The following is a 24551-nucleotide window of genomic DNA, read 5'->3' on the forward strand; positions in this document are numbered from 1 at the left end:
GCCTGTGAGCCTCGATGGGCGGGAACTACAGGATAACCGGAAGTTTTACGGTCCCTCTCCGTCCCAACACGTGGTAGCACCGGCCAGGACAGACAGGTCTCGTCCGTCTCCCCACCGACTTTCGTTTAAGAAAATCACCGCACCAAACACCTTTGAGAATCCTGAAGAAGCCAAATTCGGATGGACTGGCACTTTACACGAGCACATCTCTGTCTTTTGGGGACTTCACCCGTTTTTCTTCACTACACATGTGGCGAACAGGGACGGGTCCAGAGAGCGGCCAAGAGGTGGGTGTCGCCACCAGGAGTCGGGGTGGCGGCACGGAGACGCAGCTGCGACGCGGGGCGCCCAGCTCCCCCGCTCCGAGGTCCGGGTCCCCGTCCCGCGAATCGGGCAGAAGAGCGGTGGGCTCCCTCCTCCTCTTGCTGTTGGCTCAGTAACCGGGGAGCAGGCGTCCACAGGTGCCTGGTGCCACGCCCGGCGCAGGGACTGGCCAGGAACAGCACTCCCGAGTCTGGAAGAAGGAGGGCACTCCTCGCTCGAGGTACCTGAAGCACAGGACTCAGGGAGCCAGCCCACCGGCTCTTCGCTGAGGGGTCAGGGCAGCCTCGTGGGAGCCACAGGGAAGGGGAGGGTGCTCTTTAGCGAATTCTCACACTGCCTGTGATGGGCCAGGAAAGGGCGGGGCTGGGGGTTTAGGAGGGAGCAGGACAGAGGCCGACACCCCAACAGAGGTCACAGTATAGTGGAGAAGGGGCAGCACAGGTCACACAGTGAGCGGGTGGCAGCTGTGGCGACCACGTCCATGCTGGGCTGTGCTGGGAAGTGGGTGGGAGGACAGACGAGCAGGCGGGCTTCCTCTGTCCCCCACGCCCCCTTCTCCCTCCATCCACCCCGCCCGGCTGTGGAGCTGTGAGATGTCCCATGAAAACGATACTTAGGGCATCAGGCCTAAATGTTACCACTGCTACTGCTCTTCTGCACACTCGATCTAAAACTTACAAACTAGGATATCGAACCATCTCTCACTTTCTAACTAAGAGGAAATTTAAAACCACTGTCCCCGCGCATCAGGGCTCGGTGGAGAGAGGTGAGTGAGGTGTGGCTGCAACTTTCCACGTGGTGAAGAGAAATGAAGAGCTAAGGATCTCTGTGGGGCCGCCTCCCCCAGAGCAAGAACTTGCCTAAGAAAGCCCAGTGCTAAGGCTGCAAAAAACCGACAAAAACCCTCCAGCCATTCCAGGAAATGATGGGAAAAGCAGAAGTTTTAATAAGTTTATTATAAAAAATATTAAATTTCAAAGCCCAGAAACAATCTCTAAGGCTTCAGTGGAACCTTAACACAGACTGTTTTGTAAACATGACCTAAGCTTTGCTGAAGACCACGTCAGCTGGGATCCGGGCAAAGAAGCTGGGCAAAGGGATGCAGAAGCTGGGACAGGATACTCACGCAGCCCCCCTGGTTGGAGCTGACCCTCCTCTGGGAAGAGGGGCAGAGGAGAGGGTGGCATCCTTAGGGTCAGATGAGAGGAGGATGCCCACCTCAGGGGAGGCAGTTCCCGAGCAGATGCAGCAGGAAACTGGCTCACATCGAACAATCTAAAGCCTCCACCGCGTGCAGCCAACGATGCAGGAAGGAAAGCCCTTCTGATACGTGAGCACCTAACTCAGGGCAGCAATAAAAGCCATCCTTCCTAACTGCACCCTGAATCTAAGAGCTGAGCACTTAGTGTCGTTACGACTACATGTTCAGAAAGAACCCATGCTGCTAAGTATGATGTCACGTTGCACAAATCATTGTATTTTAAAGATAACGTACCGAAGTGTAATGCACAACTAAAGAGGTCACGTACTGTAAACAAATGGCCAGGTGCATTTTCAGAGGCTAATCATGAAGTTTTATGGTCAACTTCCACCCATCTCTAAAATGACGTCACCGGATGAGACAGCAGCGGGAAGAGTACGCAGTAGCCAAGGAGCTACTAGGTCTCCTCTTGGCTCTGGCTGGACGGCTGGCCTGCCCCGGACCTCTCCTGGTCTTCATCCCCACAGCCAATCAGAGCAAGTCCTACGCACACCATCCAGTGGGAAATGCGACACATGGAAACAGGCTGCCTGACTTCTCAAAAGGGCTTGTGGCTGGCACACTCGGAGGTTCCAGGCAACTCAGGAGTGCTGACTGCTCGCCAGCGCACTACCAGACCAGGGAGTCAGGCTACGCCCTGGCCCTTTCCCCTTCCCAGCCTGGTTCCCCAGGCGTCTCACTAGCATAAAGCAAAACCAGAGCAGGCCGAGTGCCCGCCACAGGGCCCGAGCAGGCCCCGGAGCCGACCACCGTCTCCAATGAGCCACAGGCTCCCGGGTCCCTCTGCTCCCAGCCCCCACCCGAGGCCAGGCAGGGGAGTCCCTGCCTGGCCGATACGCCACGCTGCAGCCGGCCTGTGTTAGTCCACTCCCCGCCTCCGCCGTGGAACATGATTCTGATTCGTGAGGTTGGCAAGTTTGTGGTCAGTCATTTCTGAGTTTCAATAGCGTGCGGATACTTAGGCCTGTTCACGTGAGGTCCTCGCTGGCCTAGACAGTTCTTGAAACAGGGCTCACGCTTAAACTGCACGGCGCCTATCCCATGAGCTTTTCACCTCAGTGCAGCTGAAAATACGGAGGGAAAAACACAGAATGGATAAGATGACTCTAGGAGCCAGGCCCCTCTTTGGGGGAAGCGCCGTAAGTCGTTCAGAGCAGTGGAAGGTCATATATGTGTTTGCAGACACTAAGGCACCCACACCGAAAGGCGCTGCGTCGTCCACAAACACTGTGTGGACCAGGAGGGCGCACTGCTCCGCTGCCGGGCGTCTCCACGCCCCTTTAGGACGCTGCCAAGGTGGCCGTGGCAGGCCGGCAGCAACATGTCGAGTGGTCCCTCTCGGTCTGAAAAGACACACGTTCGTCCCGCCTCTTCCATCGTCAGGTCCAGTGCACTGAGCTCTCCTGTGCGGCTGCTGCTTAGACACCGAAGAAAGCAAATACCCGGTAGACAGACATGCGAACCACTAATGAGCAGTCACTGCAGTGGAGGCCGCAGGAACTAAGAGGCCAGACCGGGGACAGGCCTCCTATGGGCTGGAGGACCAGAGTCCACAGGTAAGAGGGAGAGAGAGACCTTACATAAAGGCGATTTTACATAAACTGAAACATAAAAGATTCGCCTCATGGACTGGCAAGTGCCTCTCCCTGCTGCGAGCTACGTCAAATGCCCGACCCCCAAGTAACTTGAAGTTCTAGAAGAGTGCCATTGGTCTGTTGTATTTGGGGACTTGAGCATGCGAGAGTATTTAAAACAAGAAACGGGGAAGGTTTATTTCTCTACATTCCTCGACTCTTAAAACCCAGGTTTCACTCTCGAGACACTGATCTGGGTTGTTCAACCCTGCACAGAGCAGGTGAGGTGTCGCTGCAGGACCAGAAGCACTGGCAAACGGGAACCTTGCTGAGACGAAGCTGGAAAGCACGAAACAGCAACCCTTCTGAAAATGGCACTTAGCTGGACGAATGGAAACGTGAGTTTGCAATAAATTATTTTTTTTTTCCCAGATAACTGACTGAAATAACTCGAGTCCTTGAGGAAAGCTTTAAAAAGCCAAGTATCATGCTGCTAGACCCTTAATAAGCCCATATGACCTACCAGTCGTTTCCTCCACAGATCATCAGGAAAATAGCTGAAACTGGTGTTTCTGAGAAATGGCACAGGTGTGCTTTACAAAGTCTATTTAAATGACTACTTCAGCCAAAATAACCAGACTGAAGAATAAAAATACTAAGAAGCCACATATGATCATTTACAAGGTGGCTATTAAAAACTCGTGAGGTTAGGAGTTCCCCTGTGGTGCAGTACGTTAAGAATCTGACTGCAGCAGCTTGGGTCTCTGTGAGGTGCGGGTTCGATCCCCAGCCCAGCACAGTGGGTTAAAGGATCCAGAGTTGCCACAGCTGTGGCTCAGATTCAATCCCTGGCACGGAAACTTCCACATGCCTCGGGTGGGGCCATAAAAAAAAAAAATTTCATTAGGTTAAAAAAAAATCCTTAAAATTGGCTATCTTTGGATATTTAAATATCTGGGTCAAATAACAGATATGAAAATATTCAGATCACGTCACGTTTCCCTCAAGTCTCTTTAATGTCCATGCTATTCCATGATTTAAGCTCATAGAAAGCTAAAAGTTCACGTCCAGAATGTAAACATCAAGGGGGCACTGTGAGAAAATCCAGCGTTCTGGGAGAAGCTGACCTCGCCACTGAGAGAAGCTTAATAAAAACGGGATATAAAAAACAGCAAGCTCTCAGAGTTGCAAAAGCCTCCGTTCTTCCTACCAAAGTATTCTGCTCGTTAGCACCAGCTATCTATTCACTGTCGCTTGCGGAACAAGCAGGAGATTAACTTGGTTTTGTTTATGACGTTTCTACATTTTCAAACTTGCAGGAGAGAAAGTGAACAGGCTGCCGCCGGAAAAGACTGTTCATGTCTCATTAGGCTTTGAAGGTGTCTTTTTTTCCAACTTCGGAATCAGATTTCTACAGCAGTTAACGTTAAGTTTAATGGCCACTATGCACGGTTTTAAATTACAAGCTATTTCTTGTTTTCTGCTTCCAGTACTGTATGGTGTTTGCACACATGGGGAGCCGGTTCACGCTGCAGGCTCCCTTTCGCTAGACTTGCTCTGTGGGCATTTAATCCAGTGCCCTCTGAGGAGGCCCCGTGGAACCCTGTGGCACCGGAGGAAGGGCTGGGAGCAAGACTAATCTGGAAGCTTCCCGATGGGACAACTGGGCGTCCGTGAACACAAACACCTCGGAAGCGTCCACCCCACAGCGTCTTCAGCTGAAACCCTCTCGAGGCCAAGTGTGAACCGGGCACTCGGTGCCTCACGACCTTCTAGCACCGGAGGCACCTTACTTGGTTCAGGCCGTTTCCCTCCGTGAAACCCAGCGGCTGAGCTTCCCCTCAGGACTGCACGCTGGAGCCCGGCGCCGGGAAGGTCCTCCCGGTCCAGAAGCCCCCTCTGTTTCCTCCAAAGCAGATAAAGCCCCCCAGGCTGTGCGCCTCCCACCCCCTGCGCCCTGCTCGCCGGTCGGCCCGCAGCCGGTTCTTGGGTGGGCAGAGACCTGGGGAGACGCAGCCACCAGGCAGCTCGCTGCTCTCCCGCGGCACATCTGGGCTTTATATCAGACCTTTAATTAATCCTCAGTGAAAGCCAAGCTATGACATTTTGACTGGGCCGGCTCCAGCTCTGGACAGGCCTTGATTTATTGCGACTGAGTCTCCACCAACGTTGATTTATTTCAGCTTTGGGGAGGAGGGCAGACTCAGAACAGAAAAGCGCTGTTGAAGGCAGAGCACGTGACGTGGGGACAGGCCCCCCAGACGTCCAAGGGCCGCGGGACACACGGTCGGGATCGAACGGTCTCCGAGAAAGCCGTTTTTAAAAAGATCTAAGACTGAAAGAACACAAAAGTGTACAAAACTAAACAAACACAATCACGGACGAGCGGGTAAGGGCCCTGAAGAGCTGGCTGATTGGCCCAGGCCTCCCGGCTGGCAAAGGCGGATTCGGGGGCCGGGAGCTCCATCAGGGTGCGGGCCCGCCAGCCCCTCCCTCCCGCCCTGCTCTCTGGGAGAACCCTCAGGACGCCTTGGCCTTGGCGGGCAGCAGCACCAGACGGCTTCTGGCTGAGAAGCAAGGGCAGGTTTCCCGCGCTGAGTTTTTGTCAGGCCCACAGAACAGGTCGAGAGCAGATGTTTTATCCCACTGAACAAAGACAAAGGGCCAGCAGGTTTCAGGGGTGACTCTGCCTCTGTCCTGGAGGGCTCCCAGCAAGCCCTTTCCTGGCTGAGGCCTCTGTGTGTGCTGTGGGTGACAGTGACCAAAGTGCCACACAAGGGTGTCCAGATGCCAGCCCTGGCCCAGCAGAGTGCCCGACCCCAGCAGGAGCCTCCGTCACAGGGTCTCTGATGGCTGCAGGCCCTGGGCCCTCCCAGGAGGGCAGCTGCCTGAGCGCAGGGTCCCAGTGTCCAAGGGAGCGCACGGCCGGCAAAGGAAAGTGTCAGAACCCATCAGAGGAAGAAGTTCCGTTCCCCAAGGGAGGTGACAGCAGGAGATGGGCCGGAGGCAGAGGGGAGGGACAAGGGCACAGGCGACACGACCTGAGCAGAGGAGGCAGGCGAGTGCCCCCCAGAGGCAAACCCCACGGACACCCCCCGTTGCTCCGGCCAAGTTACTTGGCCAGCTCGGCCCCCTCTTCTTCTTTGAAACAGGGACCAAAAACTCTTTTTCTGTGCGCTGCTGTCCAACTCTCCCACGCTGGACATGGGGCACTCCTGGTGCTGCCAGAGACGGGTGGGAAGACAGGTCGGGGCCCACCTGTGCACCTGTCCACAGCCCCCACGCTCTGGGTGGCGGCGGAGGCAATGGGCAGCACCTTGGGAAAGCTGCGAGGAGACCTTTCACTCTGAGCTGGCTTCCTAGCAACGCGCGTGGGAGGTGGGTCCTGTGGGTCCCACTCCTGCTTATGACCAACCGCCAGGATGCGGTGGGCCCAGAATCCCCAGAATCCCCCGACTCTTGGGGGCTGAGGCCACACCCAAACTACCAGCCGGGGATGCATCTGTTTTGTCACTGGAGCCTGCCTCGTCGATTTTTTGTGACTTTTTAAAGAAAATCTAAAGTCCGATCGGAGTTCCCATTGTGGCGCAGTGGTTCACGAATCTGACTAGGAACCGTGAGGTTTCGGGTAAGATCCCTGGCCTTGCTCAGTGGGTTAACGATCCGGTGTTGCCGTGAGCTGTGGTGTAGGTCGCAGACGCGGCTCGGATCCCGTGTTGCTGTGGCTCTGGTGCAGGCCAGCGGCTATACCTCCGATTCAACCCATAGCCTGGGAACCTCCATATGCCAGGGGAACGGCCCTAGAAATGGCAAAAGACAACATAAATGAATAAATAAATTAAAAATAAAGTCAGATTTATTTGACTACATTTCACAGATGTTGGAAACAAGAGTCGTCACCTCTCTTTGACGTTTTTTGGTTTTTCAGAGATGCCGAGGAAGCTGGGGGCTTTGGGGTGGGTGAGAACTTTTGCACGTCCTTTGCACGTCGCCCACTGTGGGTGACCTTTGCAGGGCGCCCACAGTGGGAAGAGCACCTGCAGCAGGGCCTCTGCACCTGTGCAGAGCGGGCTGGCCCTGGAGGCGCGTGTGGGGCCAGATGGCAGCGCCCCTCCGCCTGACCCCAGACCGTGGGTGCTCAGACACGTGGAAAATCCGTCGGGAGCCGTCACTGCCGTTGTCACTTGTGAGCAGGACAAGGAAGGTGGGGGCCCTACATCCGCACTCTTGAGCCGGAAGCTCCCCAAGCCGCGTCTCCGGTTGTGCACATGTGGCTTCTCTCCCGTTTGACGGTCCACTGCTGGGGGGAGGCGCCCTGTGCATCTCGGTCAACAGGTGCTTTCAAGCCCCAGGGGATGGGGGGGTTCTGACAGGCCAGGGGCCACACAGTCCCACCAACGATTTCCAGCGCTTAACGGGAGTAGAATTTAACAGGCAGGCGGACCTGGCACAAAGTAATTTATTGTGACTTATGAATAGCGATAACGTTCTAAAAATATTTTTAAAGCTTTAAGAAATCAAAGACTGAATACCTATTGTGGTGGGTAGAGCGAGAACAGCAGGGAAATGAAACAAACTGTCCCAGGAATGGTCACCCCAACTGGGCTTCCAGCTAAATGGGGTGAACGCCTCTCTTACAGGATGTGCCGTCTCTGTTTTCCCAGATGGACAGGCCAATACTCTCGGAGCAAATGTCCGTGGCTGGCTCCCATGTCCAAAGCACAGCAGTCACAGAAGGAACCGGAATGCCTTGCTCGCCGAGGGCCAGCCTTGGGGGAGGGGAGTGCACTTACAAACATGCAAAGCTCTTAATTAACACGGGGATAAATAATACACTGTACGCCTAGATATGAGGCAACACCCATCCTTGCGTGGACAATACCGTTTTTCAAACGCTCCTTTTCTTTTTCACTCAACAAGTTTCATCTAAAGGTTCACTTTGCCAAGTAGTTTATGAGGTGATCGGTTTTGTTCTGAATCTGTTGGTAAAAAGTTTTCGGCGGGACACATGACATTTGAGCTACAAACTTCCACAGAGACTGGGTCACTCGAACGTCATCGCCCAGCTGACAGCTACCCTGGAACGTAGGCCCCTCGTCCAGCCGTATCTCCCCCTCCTCCCGGTCACCGCCCTGACCCCACCAGGCACTCGGCAGTCCTGGGCTCCAGGACGGCGTAGGGGACCGGCGGCTGGGCTTTTGCAGGCTGTCCGCTCCCAAGCAGCTGCAGTGTCCTGTCTCTTCACAGTTTTAAGTAACTAAAATCCAGATCAGAAGGCCAAGAATCAGCAGCGCTGGGGTGAAATCCCAGGTTTGCCCAGACTCGCTGACCCTGAAGGCAGGCCATCTTAGCCCAGGGGCGTCAGAGCACGTGCATCTCTGTAATGGGGAAAGCCACGCCAGCTTCTGCAAAAGACTGGCTTGCGATCCTACCGACGAAGATGCTGCGTAAAGGGAAAGAACGACACGGGCTCTCGGAAAACCTAGGGTATCCGTCGCCATTAAGGTTCTGAGTGTTTAAGCGTCTGTGTCACTGCCCCTAAGCACGAAGAGAGCACGCTCGGAGCTTTGAAGTTCCCTTTAAACAGACATTTGGGTTTGCTGACTAGTGGCGTCCGGCAGCCTCCACACTGAGTGGGACACACCATACAGCAAAGGTGCATCTAAAATGCTCTCCAACGTCCATGGGTTCTTGATCTGAAGGGAAAGCACGTAAGTGAATTCTCAGCCCAGGATTCTGCCTACCAACCGAGAAAACACCCACCTCGGAATTACCTGTCTGGAAGTACAGCGCCGCCATGACCTGTCTGACCTACATCAAAGGCCCCCAGATATACACTCTGTTCCAATGGTTAACCCTGTGTCAACAACTACATGCTTTCTGAGGTCCTTCGCCTAAAAGATTCTAGGATTCCCTGAATTGCAAAAGGATCTGCTTTGATGCTTGAGCTCCGTTCCTTGAACTGGCGCCCTCAGTGTCCCAGTGTCGCCGCTGGTCCCCGAGGGTGAACTGTAGTCGGAAAGGTCGCCAGTGTCCACTCACGGCCATGCTGGCGCTGGCTGCAGCCACTTCCAAAACTCCCGGAAAACACTCACCTGGGAAGGCTGCAAACAGAGCCTTCTGCCTGCCCTGTGGCAGCAGGGACTGACTGGCCGTGGTCCACATAAGCTCCTCACTGTGACAAGGACAGGCCACAGACTGTCCAGTCCTATGATCACTACAAGGAAAAAGTACCAACTGCTCATCCAAAACAATAACACCAGGGTCCGGGCTTCTCTTCTCACGGCCACCTAACTAAAGGTTCCGCAGCTACGCCCGAGAGCGCTAACCATAATCCTAACTCTAAGCGCTAACCCTAACCCTAACCCTAACCCTAACCCTAACCCTAACCCTAACCCTAACCCTAAACCCTAACCCTAACCCTAACCCTAAACCCTAACCCTAGCCCTAACCCTAACCCTAACCCTAACCCTAACCCTAAACCCTAACCCTAGCCCTAACCCTAACCCTAACCCTAGCCCTAGCCCTAGCCCTAGCCCTAACCCTAACCCTAGCCCTAACCCTAACCCTAAACCTAAACCCTAACCCTAGCCCTAACCCTAACCCTAGCCCTAGCCCTAACCCTAACCCTAACCCTAACCCTAACCCTAACCCTAGCCCTAGCCCTAACCCTAACCCTAACCCTAGCCCTAGCCCTAACCCTAACCCTAACCCTAACCCTAACCCTAACCCTAACCCTAGCCCTAGCCCTAACCCTAACCCTAAACCCAAACCCTAACCCTAGCCCTAACCCTAACCCTAACCCTAAACCCTAACCCTAGCCCTAAACCCTAACCCTAACCCTAACCCTAAACCCTAACCCTAACCCTAACCCTAACCCTAGCCCTAGCCCTAACCCTAACCCTAACCCTAACCCTAACCCTAACCCTAACCCGAACCCGTACCCTAACCCTAACCCTAACCCTAACCCTAACCCTAAACCCTAACCCTAACCCTAACCCTAACCCTAGCCCTAGCCCTAGCCCTAGCCCTAACCCTAACCCTAACCCTAACCCTAACCCTAACCCTAACCCTAGCCCTAGCCCTACCCGCAACCCTTCAGGTTGCACAGCTACGCCCGAGAGCCCTAACCCTAACCCTAACCCTAAACCCTAACCCTAGCCCTAACCCTAACCCTAACCCTAGCACAGGCAGCTCTGGGCACGAGAAGGCTGACTCCCAATCTACGAATATGCAGAGTCCCAGGCAGTGCTCCCTGGGGCCTAGCTTGAGGTGCGACCCGCAGGGGGCCAACCCATAAGGCAGAAAGATAAACCAGTTCATGAAGACTTAGTCCAGAGAAAAAGAATATAACATGTGTTGATTACGTTCTGTATTCTTAACACATTTACGTGGCCTTCTGGATATAATGGGTTAAATGAAATATTAAAATTGATTTCACCTGTTTCTCTTTACTTTTCCAAATGAGGCTACCAGAAAAATTTAAATGACATAAGACGAAACAGCTTGCATGTGTGACTTGAATTAATTTTTCTATCGATAGCATGCTCTGCAACGTGTTGTATTCCAGCATGCAAAAAGATAAATGCCGGCTGACGGGAGTGCACAGTAACTGATGAACACTGAAGACCAAGACGGCGCTGCGGCGTGTAAGTCACTGAACCAGCGTCAGACATAAAAGCGTGTACCCTGGGTCATTCAAAACAATATAAATTCTACACTGGATGGTAATGAGACTTTCTGCAAAAAGCGTTTATCCAACTGGGATCAAGCTCTCAGCTGACAACTCTCAGGGCCACGCGACTCTCGCCCCTCGGAGGCGGGCAGTCAGGACCCGGGCTGGGAAGTGGGCTGCTTCGCGCTGCGCAGCTGGAGGCGGCAGCCGGAAGGATGCTCCTCCGGGACACACAGGCCGGGCAGCCGTGCCGCCAACACCCGACTCGAGCGCCACAAGCACACATTCTTTTAAATAAAAACAGCTCACGCGGCTAATGTGCTCTAGGAAATACAGCAGAAGAGTTTCCCTGAAGGATCCGAGTTTGACGACTGAGCTTTAAAAACCTGCCGTCGAAAAACTGGTGGTGTGCTTTTAGGAAAAATCAGCGGTACGTCTGGAGAAAGGGCAACAATTTTACCACCTAAACGCTCCGGGCATCACCCCTGCCTGGGAGGGTCCCCTCTGCGCCCGCGGCGAGGACGGCCCGGCTTCCGCGTTCCTCCCAGCGGCTCAGGGACTGGGCCAGGCACAGAGCCCGGGCTCCGCCGTCGGGGCCGCACAGAGGGTGAGGTTCACTCCAACACCAGGGAAACAGCGGTGACACCCGCTGTCCGATCTGGGTACGGGTTCCAGGAGCCGGAGCCGGGGACCTGCCGCCTGGACCAGCCACGGATCCCAAAGAGGGCGCGGCCCCTCGTTGGGCGGCTCCGCCTCTGACCGCTGCTGCTGGACGTCGAGCCGGGCTGCGGCCCCAACACCTGCAACCGCCCAGCGAACAGCGGCAGAGCGCGCGTGCCCTCTGCGCCCGGAGACGGGGCACCCGAGGCTCACGGCCCCGCAAAGACGCAGAAGTGGTCACGCCCAACACTGCTTTGCTCAGTCATCTGTCAAGTACGGGCAACGCGGCAAAACAACAAACGACACCGCACCAAACCCGAACCTCTGCACTTGAGTTGCTGCGGGCTGCTCCCCCCGACGGAGACGCGGAGCCCGCACGAGCGGGCAGAGGGCGGCCACCGCCACGGGCTCCTTCCAAGGGCGGACACCATCTCCAGAAGGGTCTGCGGCAGGCGGACCACAGCAGCCCAGGGCCTCAACTCGCAGCACAAACCCACCCAGGAAACGGCTTAAATGCTCCTCATTAACTTTTATTGACTCGGTTTTTAACTTTTCCTCCTCCTCTGGAAATTAAAATCCCACCTTCCCTCCAACTGCTCACGCCTTCCCATCAATTCCTCCTCACGCCTTCCCTTCAACTCCTCCTCACACCTTCCCATCAACTCCTCACGCCTTCCCTTCAACTCCTCCTCACGCCTTCCCTCCAACTCCTCACGCCTTCCCTTCAACTCCTCACGCCTTCCCTTCAACTCCTCACGCCTTCCCTCCAACTCCTCCTCACGCCTTCCCTCCAACTCCTCACGCCTTCCCTTCAACTCCTCACGCCTTCCCTTCAACTCCTCCTCACGCCTTCCCTCCAACTCCTCCTCACACCTTCGCTTCAACTCCCCACGCCCTCCCTTCAACTCCTCCTCACGCCTTCCCTTCAACTCCTCCTCACGCCTTCCCTCCAACTCCTCACGCCTTCCCTTCAACTCCTCCTCACGCCTTCCCTTCAACTCCTCCTCACGCCTTCCCTTCAACTCCTCACGCCTTCCCTCCAACTCCTCCACACGCGTTCCCTTCAACTCCTCACGCCTTCCCTTCAACTCCTCCTCACGCCTTCCCTTCAACTCCTCCTCACGCCTTCCCTTCAACTCCTCACGCCTTCCCTCCAACTCCTCCTCACGCCTTCCCTTCAACTCCTCACGCCTTCCCTCCAACTCCTCCTCACGCCTTCCCTTCAACTCCTCACGCCTTCCCGCCAACTCCTCCTCACGCCTTCCCTTCAACTCCTCCTCACGTCTTCCCTTCAACTCCTCCTCAAGCCTTCCCTTCAACTCCTCACGCCTTCCCTTCAACTCCTCACGCCTTCCCTTCAACTCCTCCTCACGCCTTCCCTCCAACTCCTCCTCACGCCTTCCCTTCAACTCCTCCTCACGCCTTCCCTTCAACTCCTCCTCACGCCTTCCCTTCAACTCCTCCTCACGCCTTCCCTTCAACTCCTCACGCCTTCCCTCCAACTCCTCCTCACGCCTTCCCTTCAACTCCTCCTCACGCCTTCCCTCAACTCCTCCTCACGCCTTCCCTTCAACTCCTCACTCCTTCCCTTCAACTCCTCCTCACGCCTTCCCTTCAACTCCTCACGCCTTCCCTTCAACTCCTCACGCCTTCCCTCAACTCCTCACGCCTTCCCTCCAACTCCTCCTCACACCTTCGCTTCAACTCCCCACGCCCTCCCTTCAACTCCTCCTCATGCCTTCCCTCCAACTCCTCCTCACGCCTTCCCTCCAACTCCTCCTCACGCCTTCCCTTCAACTCCTCACGCCTTCCCTTCAACTCCTCCTCACGCCTTCCCTCCAACTCCTCACGCCTTCCCTTCAACTCCTCCTCACGCCTTCCCTCCAACTCCTCACGCCTTCCCTCCAACTCCTCCTCACGCCTTCCCTTCAACTCCTCACGCCTTCCCGCCAACTCCTCCTCACGCCTTCCCTTCAACTCCTCCTCACGTCTTCCCTTCAACTCCTCCTCAAGCCTTCCCTTCAACTCCTCACGCCTTCCCTTCAACTCCTCACGCCTTCCCTTCAACTCCTCCTCACGCCTTCCCTCCAACTCCTCCTCACGCCTTCCCTCCAACTCCTCCTCACGCCTTCCCTTCAACTCCTCCTCACGCCTTCCCTTCAACTCCTCCTCACGCCTTCCCTTCAACTCCTCACGCCTTCCCTCCAACTCCTCCTCACGCCTTCCCTTCAACTCCTCCTCACGCCTTCCCTCAACTCCTCCTCACGCCTTCCCTTCAACTCCTCACTCCTTCCCTTCAACTCCTCCTCACGCCTTCCCTTCAACTCCTCACGCCTTCCCTTCAACTCCTCACGCCTTCCCTCAACTCCTCACGCCTTCCCTCCAACTCCTCCTCACACCTTCGCTTCAACTCCCCACGCCCTCCCTTCAACTCCTCCTCATGCCTTCCCTCCAACTCCTCCTCACGCCTTCCCTCCAACTCCTCCTCACGCCTTCCCTTCAACTCCTCACGCCTTCCCTTCAACTCCTCCTCACGCCTTCCCTCCAACTCCTCACGCCTTCCCTCCAACTCCTCCTCACGCCTTCCCTCCAACTCCTCCTCACGCCTTCCCTCCAACTCCTCACGCCTTCCCTTCAACTCCTCCTCACGCCTTCCCTTCAACTCCTCACGCCTTCCCTTCAACTCCTCCTCTGGCCTGGCTCACTGGGTCAGTGATCCGGCATTGCCGTGAGCTGTGGTGTTAAGTTGCAGAAGTGGCTCAGATCCCAAGTTGCTGTGTCTGTGACGCAGGCAGGCAGCTGTAGCTCCAACTTGACCCCTAGCCTGGGAACCTCCATACGCTGAGGGTGCAGCCTTGAAGAGGAAAAAAAGAAAGAAAGAAAGAGAACAAGTTAATATATACTGTGGTTAATACAGATAAAGAGGAAACAGAATATTATTCGGCCATGAAAAGGAAATCCTGCCCTTTGCAGCAACATGGATGGGCCTGGAGGGCCTGGTGCCAAGTGAGTAAATCATACAGAGAGACAAGCACTGCAGAACATTTCAAAGGCACAACGAGGAGCTCCCAGGGAGGCTCAGTGGTTAACGATCCTGACTAGCCCCCATGAGCATGTGGGTTTGGTCCCTGGCCTCCATCAGTGGGTTAAGGATCCTGTGTTGCCATGAGCTGTGGTGTAGGTCACAGATGAGGCTCAGATCCCGCGTTGCTGGTTGCTGTGGCTGTGGTGGAGGCGGTAGCTGTGGCTCTGATTCGACCCCAAGCCTGGGAACCTCCATGTGCCACAGGTGCAGCCCTAAAAATAAATAAATAAATAAATAAATAAATGAATAAATAAATAAAGTACAATGAGCAAAAAAAGACACCGGAGCTCCCGGACACACGGAACAGGGAGGGGGTACTGGGGGGGTGAAAGGGGGTGAATCGGGTGAAGGTCCAGGGCCCCACCCTCCAGGTATAAGCTAAACAGTCATGGGTGAGGGTACAGCTGGTGGTAACAGCGCTCAGCCGCCTGGGAACGCGGGGGATGGAGGGGACCCGAGCCACTTCCTCACTGGAACCTGTGCAGCGAGATAAGGTGGCAGACGCTACCGAGACGCACGGTGGTGATGGCTCTGCAGCACATGCGGAAACCGAATCATTATGCTGGACTCACACGTCGGACTGACACGACGTCATGTGCCAACCGCCTCTCACTCAAGAAAGACCCGAGTGACTGTTCAGGGACCTGATTTAAGAAAAAACCCATATTGTCGAGATCATGTGGAGTCCATTCAGTCCGTCGGCCCAGGTGGTGGGCGGGCAGATCTGGTCACCCACTATCGTAAGAAAATTCAGAAGCAACTTTCCTTCCTCAAAGAACAAAATGGTATAATTCTTTTTAAAAGACTATTCCAGTTACAGGAAAAAAATAATGCCATGTCAAAAATGACAATAATACGCCTTTTTTTCACCTTGGAAACTTTAGACTTGAAAGAAGCCTGTAGGGCAGCGTTCCCGTCAGCCCCGTGGAATTCCGAGACCACCAGTGTAACAGCAGCTCTCAGAAAACCGCAGGGCTGGCCTGGCGAGAACACGCACACACAGTCGCCCAGGGACAGGAAACGAAGCCAGATGGCTCTGCTGAGGAGGCACTTTTTTTCCTTTATAAAACCAAAAAAGCAGTAAGAGGTCAAACACAAAAATGCCGATACGGTAAAACGGAAAGCTAACAGGGAGATTTATGTAAATCAGACAGGCATAGCTTTGCATGATGTTCCCACCAACGCCAGGAAATGGATGCAGGGGGAAGGGCAGGAAAAGACCCCAGCAGGTCCACACCGCAGGTCTGTGTCCCGGATGGGGAGAGAGCCACCACCAGCAGGCTCTCAGGAGGCAGAGCTCTGGGACACAGGAGCACCTACGGATTACCATAAAAATAGAAAATGAACCTGTCAGTCCAAGGCTGAAGCAGCTACATCTGTATCTGGCTGCTGGCACGGTCCCTCTATACAGTGTTCACAGACACACGAAGCCCATGTGGGTGGCCCTGGGCTCAGGTCCTGGGGGCAGGGTGGCCCTGGACACCGGACTTTGGACACTGGCCTCAGGGATGGGACAGCCCTGGACACAGGACCCTGGACACAGGATCCAGGCGAGAGACAGTCCTGGCCCCTGGCCCCAGGGATGAGGCGGCCCTGGACATAGGACGCTGGACACGGGCTCCGGGGGTAGGGTGGCCTGGGCTCCGGTAGGGGCCCCACGAGGTGAGAGGGTGTGTCGAGGAGACACTTGGGGGGACCTGTGAGCAGAGCAGGCCTGAGAAGAAAGGAGCAGGGCCAGGCTAGGTTCAGCCCCCAGACCCAAGGGCCATGCGCCCAGCACCTGCAGGCGGGGTTGGGGGAACAGGGCCTGGCAAGGACCTCGAGGGTCACCCTCCCATCACCAGCCTTCACTCTGCAGTGGACATGCTGTGGCTTGAAGAAGAGTGGAGGCTCTGTGTGCTGAGGGGGGCAGCGGCGGGGGGCAGAGTGAGCCTCAGGCCGCCCCGCAAGGCAGGGCCCCAGCAGAGCGCCGGGTCTGGGCAAACCAAGCCATGTTCTCTCGAGTCTGGTTCTTTGCCTCTGGGGGAGAAGAGGGTGACAGCAGCCACCTCACTGAGTGTCCTGGATGAAAGCTCCTAAAAAGTTCAGGGAGTTTATCCATGTCAGTGCTCAGGAAGGCTTCAACTTGGGAATAAACGCAAAGGCATATTTCAATAAATGGTATTTCAGATCCAGAAAAAGGCCTTTTCTTTAAAACATAACTGACCCTGAGAGCAGTTCACGATCAAGGGGCATCCTGGGAGACGGTGGTTCCCCAGTTGTGCCACAGATGGGCTGGCCGCTGTCCACGGCCCCCAGGGCAGGAAGGTCTTTGCTACTTCTGCTGTGCCACCTGTCTCATAACGTGTGGACCACAAGCTCAGTGATTCCCCTGCTTCCACGGAAGGCAGCCCTTCGTGATCAGGAGGTTTTGCTCCCGTGGGAAGGAAAGGAGGCCCGGTAGCCATCTTGTGGCCACTAAACACGGTTCACACCTGCCCAGTGAGGGCAGCGGAGCAGCCAGGACCCCAGAGGCTCCTGGTGCTGCAAGAGGCTTTCAGGGCGCAAAGCCAGGGGTTCATGCTCCAGATGCTGGTGACCCCGTCAAGGATGCTCTCCAGTGAGAACTCTGATCCTGTGCCCCCCCACCGCGGGGGGGAGGGAGGAGGAGAGGGAGGGTCACCGCCAGCCAGGACAGGCCCACGGAAAGATTCCCTCAGCCACCGCAGCCTCGCCAAGCCTCCCAAGGTCCCAGAGCCCGACACCACGCATAATTAAGCAAGCAAACCGGTAATTCATTAGGGCTAATTGTAACGGATGACTCATCTGGCCCCGCCAGCGACAGCGACGCTTCAGGTTCCCAGAGCCGCCAGCAGATGCTGGACCACAATGAGCCTTTCAGCTGCCGCTGACACAAGGCCATGGGATTCAGGCCGCAGAGGCCGTTTCTTCCAGCTTCTCACTTCAGCTTTTAGAAGATAAAGATCAAATGAGATGATTCTGTTAAACCTGTCTGTCCTGTACAGAGTGGATACTGCCTCCAAATTACATGGCTACACAGCCATGAACTTCACACCTACTGCAGAGAAGTCTCCTGTTCCACTCGGGAGCCGCCTGCTCGCGCGGGCTCTGGAGATGGTTCCCTTTCTCTCCAACCAGCTCCCCAGGCTGGGGCTCTGCCCTCGCCAACCCCTGGTGAGGGTCCACGCCGGAAGTCAGTGAAAACAATGACTCGTTCATCGCACAGGCAAGACGGGGCGGACCGAGGGTTGGCCCGGACAGGCCGGGCAGTACCACCTTCAAGGAACCCACCGGAACGCACTGTCCCAAGGCCGGGCCCGCAGGCGGGGCGCCCCTTTCAAAGCCAGAAAACAGAAAGACCAACCAGGAAAGAGCTGCAGCCTCTCTGCTGAGCAGGGGCCGAGATTCGCCCGGAGCAGCAAATCCAAAGACGGAGGTGAGAAAGTCTGCCCAGCACAGGAGGGTCACCAGGGCTCTAAAAAGGCCTGCTGAGAGCGCTTTGTATTCTGTTTTCAAGCTTGAAATTTCAGATCCAGTGAAAACCAGCAGGTAATTCTCGAAGCAGAGGAGACACTGACCCCGAGAAGCCCGGGCCTCTGACCTTCGCCTCTGCCCCGGTGAAGAGGATGGGGCGCAGCTGCCGCGCCCAGGAGGAGCACGCGGGCTGCATGGATGAGGCCCAGGCACCTGCCAGGAATGTCACCTGCCTCCCAGGCCCCGCCCGGGCACCCACATTCTGTTCGCGGCTGCCTCACACGCCCACTCATGGGACAGACCTGGGAAGTGGCACCTGTGCTGAACGAGAGGAAAGGCCAGGACACACTCAGTGGACCCGAAGGCACTGCGGGGCCACCTGCCTTCTCAAGCTCAGAGATTGCCTGGCTTCTGCCAACGCCCATGCGTCCGTGTGAAGGAAGAGGTGTCACGAGGACAGCGTGAGCCGCCGAGGTGCCCGTGGGCTTGGGGGTGGGGGAGGGAAGGGGTGGCGGAGCGTCTCCAAGACACCAGGATCTGTGGTGCAAACTGTGCTCCACCGAGAAGGCTTCCGCGTCCAGGCGCAGGTCCCGAACTGCGCAGAAACACGTGCGAGGGTCCGAACCGCAGGTGGCTGTGTTCGCAGTCGCACGAGGGGCACCTGACCTTGTACACGATGCTACTTCTGTCCTTTGCAGCTTCTGTCTTGTAAATCAGGGCCACCGCGTCATTCTTTCTCTTTTTCCACCTGCTCAGATCCACTTTTGGAAACAGGAATAAAGTCTGATGACAGGAGAGCGGCGATCCCGTATGACAGCGCGTGAGCCGTCTGCACAGGACCGCAAAGGGCTTGAGGGCTGAGACCCACGAGGGGAGCCAAAGCAATCCATCGCGACTCAGGCCTGAACGGGCTAAGATCCTGCCCGGTGGAAGACGTCCGATGCCGACTATAGGAAACGGTATCTTCATAGGAAGAGGAACAAACACCCTCATCTGCTTTATAAATTCCCTTCCAACCGCTTTATAAAGAGGTGATCACATAGGAAGACGCAGGTCTTTGGAGGCACCTGCCCTGCACCAGGCTCGCCGGCAGCACGATCCCAGGGGAGAGGAGTCAGTCCAGCCCACGAGCGACTTCCGGCAGCTGCTGCGAGAGACGGACTCAAGAAAACGGGCCACTCTGGTCCCCATCTTTGCTGGGGAGAGATTTTCTTCTCGGAGATCTCAGAGCTTAGATCCGGCCAAAGCAAAGAACAGTGATGACTTAAGCTCCACCCGGTTTCTATATAACACGGAAAAGGCAGCCGAACAATCCCAAATACTTGACAGCTCCGAGCACGCGCTGAGCAAGTGATACGATTTCTTCAGTCATCCCACCTCTCTCGGAACTTTACTAACGATTTCCACGTGAGGCTGAGGTCGAGAAGGCAAAGACAATTTCACAAGTGCTTTCTCACTTCTGCCCTCAGACAGCTGCTTCTGTAAAACCGCACCTGGCAATGAACCGAGGTCAGCAGACGCCCACGCGACCATCGTGTCTTTGCAAAAATGAAAGCGGTCTTGACTCGACAGGCCCCCAAACCCGTCCCCGTCCACGTGGGGCAGCTGAGCCTGCGTGTGGAGCACCACCACGGCCCCGGAGGAAGCCCCCGGCCACAAACTGTGGTCCCATAAGAGTCTGTTCCTACAGCGAGGCAGAAAGAACAGGAGCAAAGCCAATGCCCCGCTGTGAAGCCGTTTAACGAGCAGGTCAGCGTGTCGGCATTTCACTCCCGCTCGGCGTCTATTCCAATCGAGAGCCTCCCTCTCCTGCGAAATCGTCACGGAGCGTAGGTGGGGTCACGCCGAGAGGTGCCTACACCCCCACCACACCAAGAGTCTGGTCCTCAATGGCCCGTTTGCACGCGGGGTGGACGCAGACAGGAAGTGGGTGACAGCAGGGACAGAAGGGGCGGACGAAGGACAGAGCCGATGGCGAGGGAGGATGCCCAGGCACCCTCGCGGGTCCCTCTCACCCGAGGGAATGCACCCTACGAGTGAAGAGCAACTCTGCACGCGGTTTCAGGGTTTACTTTCAGGAACAGACCCAAACCTTCGTGGGGACCTTCCACGTGTGATGACACGAAGCATCAGTGGGTGAGGAGGGCGGGGCCCACGCTTTTCTACGTGGTGATGCGGCCCCCGAGGCCGGCAAGGGCGTCCACGCCTGACCAGGCACCACAGCCACGGCCCCATCCTCCGCGCACATCCTCTGCACACACACGCCTTTGCCAAGAACCCCTCTTCTCGGTGAATGTCAGATGCCCAGGCTCTGTTTTTAAAGGCCCACCGAAAACCTGGTAACAACAGACCCAGCTCCGTGCTTCTAACTTATCTGGGAATAAGCCGTCCCAGAAGCTCCGGGGCCCACGGCTTCTGGGACCACAGGGCAGGGCCGCTCCGGGGCCGTCTCCCCAAACAGCCAAGACCGGGCCTCAGAAACGGGGCACTTCTGCTGGGTGAGGCCTTGGAACGAGGTTCCACTGCCACTTAGAGAGGTGGACACAGCAAGAAGTCAAGCTCCCCCGTGAACGTGAAGAAGAAACAACTGTTTGCTGACGACGCTGCATCAGGCAAGGCTCCCCCTAAACAGAATCGCGGCGAGTCTAACCGACACCTTTCCTCCCAGATTTCTGGGAGTTCGTGCCGGATGCGCACGCAGCCCGGAGACGGGACCACAGGCTGGGACACAGCGGCCGCTCCCCAGCCCCGTCCAGAGCCTCCTTCCCCAGAGGTTCCCCGGGCTCAGCCCCCAGGTCTGTCGCCAGCTGAGACCAGAGCTGTCACGAAGCTAACCTCGCTGAGATGCCAAGGAACAGGCAGGGATGGGCAGCCCTACGCACTTCCCCCAAAGCACTGCTGCATTGTGGCCTAAACCAGCCAGCGTGAGGCCTCGAGGGTGGCGGGGAGGGGTCTGAGCCGGCCCGTAACTGCCGGGCCCTCCTCCTCCCCAGGCCCACGGCCCCATGTGTTGTCATGAAAAGGAGAGCAGCGTGAGAACGGGGTTGGTGGAGCACAGAAACATCTAAGACGATGAAAAGATTTTAAAAGCATGAGTTGTCAACTGACCGTAGCCCAGAAGAAATGCAAATTTTCGATAACCTGTGTTTGCGTAAATTGTCTATTTATAGCCCGGGCCTCAGCACTACAGTCATTTTTAAACAGTGACTTTTTTTTTTCTTTCTCAAAACGCGACCCTCATTGCAGACGTTAAGTACAGAATCTGGGTGATGGGTGAACGGCTGTTCCTGGTAATTCACTCAACAATTTTGCATCTTTAAAAATGCTTATAATAAAATGTTATAAAAGAGGTAACTGCAGAAGACTCGGTTACTACAAAGTAACAATGTAGTTTTTCCATTCTTCAAGCTGAAACCGCTTCCCCACCCAAACACTTTTTACATCATTTTGATCTAAGAAACAAGACCATCAACAGACGCTAACGAATCTGCATCAGCAAATGGCTTTGTAGACACTGTGGGAAAAGTGTTCACAGGACAGAGGTGGCGTCTCATCTCGTAGGCAGAGCATGTCGGCGCTAACTTGTTCACTCGCCGTTGCCATGCCCTCTTCTCGGATGGGTAAGTTGGCACATAAAGCCTGGCTAAGTAAGACTGGGGACTACGCCTCTGACACGCTGGGCTCTCCTCCACCCTCCATCAGACCCTGCTGGTCTCATCACTGAGGGTCATCCGTAAGTAAAAAAAGTGTAAACCGCTTAATCTAAAGACTCACCAGTACAACGTGTTTATGTGCGCGTGGGGAGGACGTGTAATTAACACGTGTGTAAATGAGATGCTCTTATGACCTGTCCAATCTGCGCTCGCTCGCCAAGGCTCTTTACGCTAAAGCGGGTCACTGTGCCAAGACGCAGACGGGTTTGGTTTTTTTGCTTTTTGCTGTGCTTTTTAGGGCCCAGCCCAGGGGTTGAAAGGGCTGCAATTGCTGGCCTACACCACAGCCACGACAATGCGGATCTGAGCTGCATCTGTGACCTACACTGCAGCTCATGACAACGCAGATCCGTAACCCACTGAGCGAGGCCCGGGATCGAACCCTCATCCTCATGGGTACTAGTTGGGATCCTTGACCACTGAGCCATGACGGGAACTCCTGCAGCCAGGTTTTAAAGAAACAATGCTTCTCTTCTTTCGTTCTCATGCTTGTTGATTTAAGTTTTGGCCACACCTCCTTTAGCCGCAAGTCTGTGAAGTAACCTCATTTTGATATATTTAAAATGCAAAGGATGGTAATATTTCTAAAATTGGAGACGGCAAATGATGACTTCTTATTCAGTGTGACATGTTTTTAGCACCTGTGGAATGCAGACTTCTTTCAGAGCCCGTTCACGAGGCAATGCTTCTGGCATCAGCAACCTGCACGACCGCCAGACCCCAGGGGACCCCCCATTCTCAAAACCCACTTGTATGTGGAGCAAATCAGGCCTGGGATGGTGTGCTGACGGGAGGGGCCTTGGGCAGCGTCTGTAAAGTCTGAAGATGCTACACAGGCCGAGCAGCCGGGACGTCTCACTACACAGATGGGCTGGCTTCTGGGGTTGCCACAGCAACATGACTCGCCAGGGACTCTTCAAAAGGGCATCATTTGGGATGGCCTTTTTGGAGTCTTTGAGCCAAAATGTGTCCGAAATACTTTCATGTTGAACAAATACACACATGGGCCCTTTGGTGCCCAGGTCTGAGCCACACCGGGGAGCAGGGCATCCCCTGGTGTTTGGGGGGCGAGATGGTAACACGGCCCCCCCTTCAGACCCACTGCTATCTCCCCTGGCGTTTGGGGGGCGAGATGGTAACACGGCCCCCCCTTCAGACCCACTGCTATCTCCCAGGCCTTCTCATTCCTTACGTACCTGTTTGAGTCTCACACATTTTTGGCTGGATTTTGGGGCCTGTTCTTAAAATGTCATTTATCTTTTTCCCTGATTGAAAACATTAACTCATTTCAAATATATGGAAAATCCAGAAGTATACAGAAGATAAATGTAACCAAAAATAGGTATTAACATTTGGATATAGTTTCTTTCACTGTCAAAATCTGTTTCTGAGTTCTACAGCTCCATGTACACACAGAAGGCTATACAGCAGAATGGCACCGCTGAAAAAATCATATTTTTTTCACAAAACTTGCCACCTGTTTTCGGAAGGGAAGACCACTTAGGCTATAGACGGAAGAAACTTTCAACTTCTCTCGCAAACAACTCCCTTCTCCCACTTTCTCGTCATTTCTGAAAGTCTGGCCGTACATGTTATCTAATGTCATGTTCGTGAAATATATCTAGGGGGTACTACCAGCATAAAATGCTTCACTGTATTTACACCTTGGAAGAACACGTTCAATGATCTAAATGTTAGGTTCAAAATTTTAAGTCAGAAATATATTTTTTGGTCCAGAATATCAATCAGAATTGGGTGTCTGAGTGTGTGACATTTCAAGTGTTATAAACAAAACAATGGCACTGTGAAGCTACAGCCTGGGCGAGCAAGTGAGCTGCTTGTTTACTCTCCTTTGGGGGTGGGGGCGGGGGCGGGGGTTCTCTCTGACTCCCGTCAGTGGACGAGGCAGCGGGACCCGGCTTCCCAAGGAGGCATCCTGAAGGACAGGAAACCCCCGAGCACCTGAACAGGGACAAGCAGACCCCAGCGACAGTGTCCCCTTCACCTCCAGCCACAGAACCACCACGGATATTTAAAAGCGTGCCCGTCCGGGCAGGGAAAATGGAAGGATTTGTTAAAGGAAAAACCGCACAACTTATATGCGCAACCCGTGGCACCCAAACCAAAACTTCAGTGCGTTTAAGTCCGGGAGTGAACGCCTGAACGCCCGAACTGCACCCATTATTCCGCAGCAGCGCTCTTACCAAGAACAGCTTCCCCCGCTCCCTCCACCCAGGGGACAAAATCCACTGCTGTCAGGGGCAGGTCGCCATGAGCGCAGCCTAGGCGCCGAGCCCAGGGCAGCAGAAACCGGTCGCTGCATAAAGACCATCCCCGCGGAGAGACTCTTTAGCCTGGTACCTACACCTGAGGGTCCTAGATTCTTCCGGCTGAAACTGGGGCGGTGGGGGGGGGCCCAAGTGGGGGAGCCGCTTTAGAAAGGAACCACCACCACCCAAACACTGTCCAGTGGTCATCCGGCCCCCGAGCGGCGCCTCCTTAAGCGATTACAAGAACAGCTGTGACAGGCCCCCCTTCCCGTGGTTTCGGTGTGACCTGTGCCAGCGAGCCACCCTGGAGCTCGGCCCCGGGGGCCTGGCACCCAGACACCGGCTGGCACAGGTTGTTTAAAGGATTTAACCAGTCAGTTCCTACCTCGACGTAGTCCTTGGCGTGGCCCCAATCTCGCTTGGCATCCAGATTCCCCAAACTGAAACATTCCAATTGTCCAAGGTAAATCTTAGCTACTGACCGGCTAATTTTTCGAGTAACGAAATTAGCTCCT

At 55.2% G+C, this 24551-nt stretch overlaps 1 protein-coding gene across 2 annotated transcripts in view; it reads right to left on the reverse strand.

The window, feature by feature from the left end:
- The window catches only part of GMDS (GDP-mannose 4,6-dehydratase), a 436476-nt gene that overhangs the window by 192626 nt on the left and 219299 nt on the right, over window positions 1-24551 (reverse strand). For both annotated transcript variants that reach the window (XM_021099748.1, XM_021099749.1), the window contains one exon: window positions 24422-24549. In XM_021099748.1, coding sequence (XP_020955407.1) covers window positions 24422-24549 — 128 coding nt within the window. The remainder of the gene's footprint in view (window positions 1-24421; window positions 24550-24551) is intronic.

The sequence above is a fragment of the Sus scrofa genome, chromosome 7, assembly GCF_000003025.6.
Source record: "Sus scrofa isolate TJ Tabasco breed Duroc chromosome 7, Sscrofa11.1, whole genome shotgun sequence".
Lineage (NCBI taxonomy): Eukaryota > Metazoa > Chordata > Mammalia > Artiodactyla > Suidae > Sus > Sus scrofa.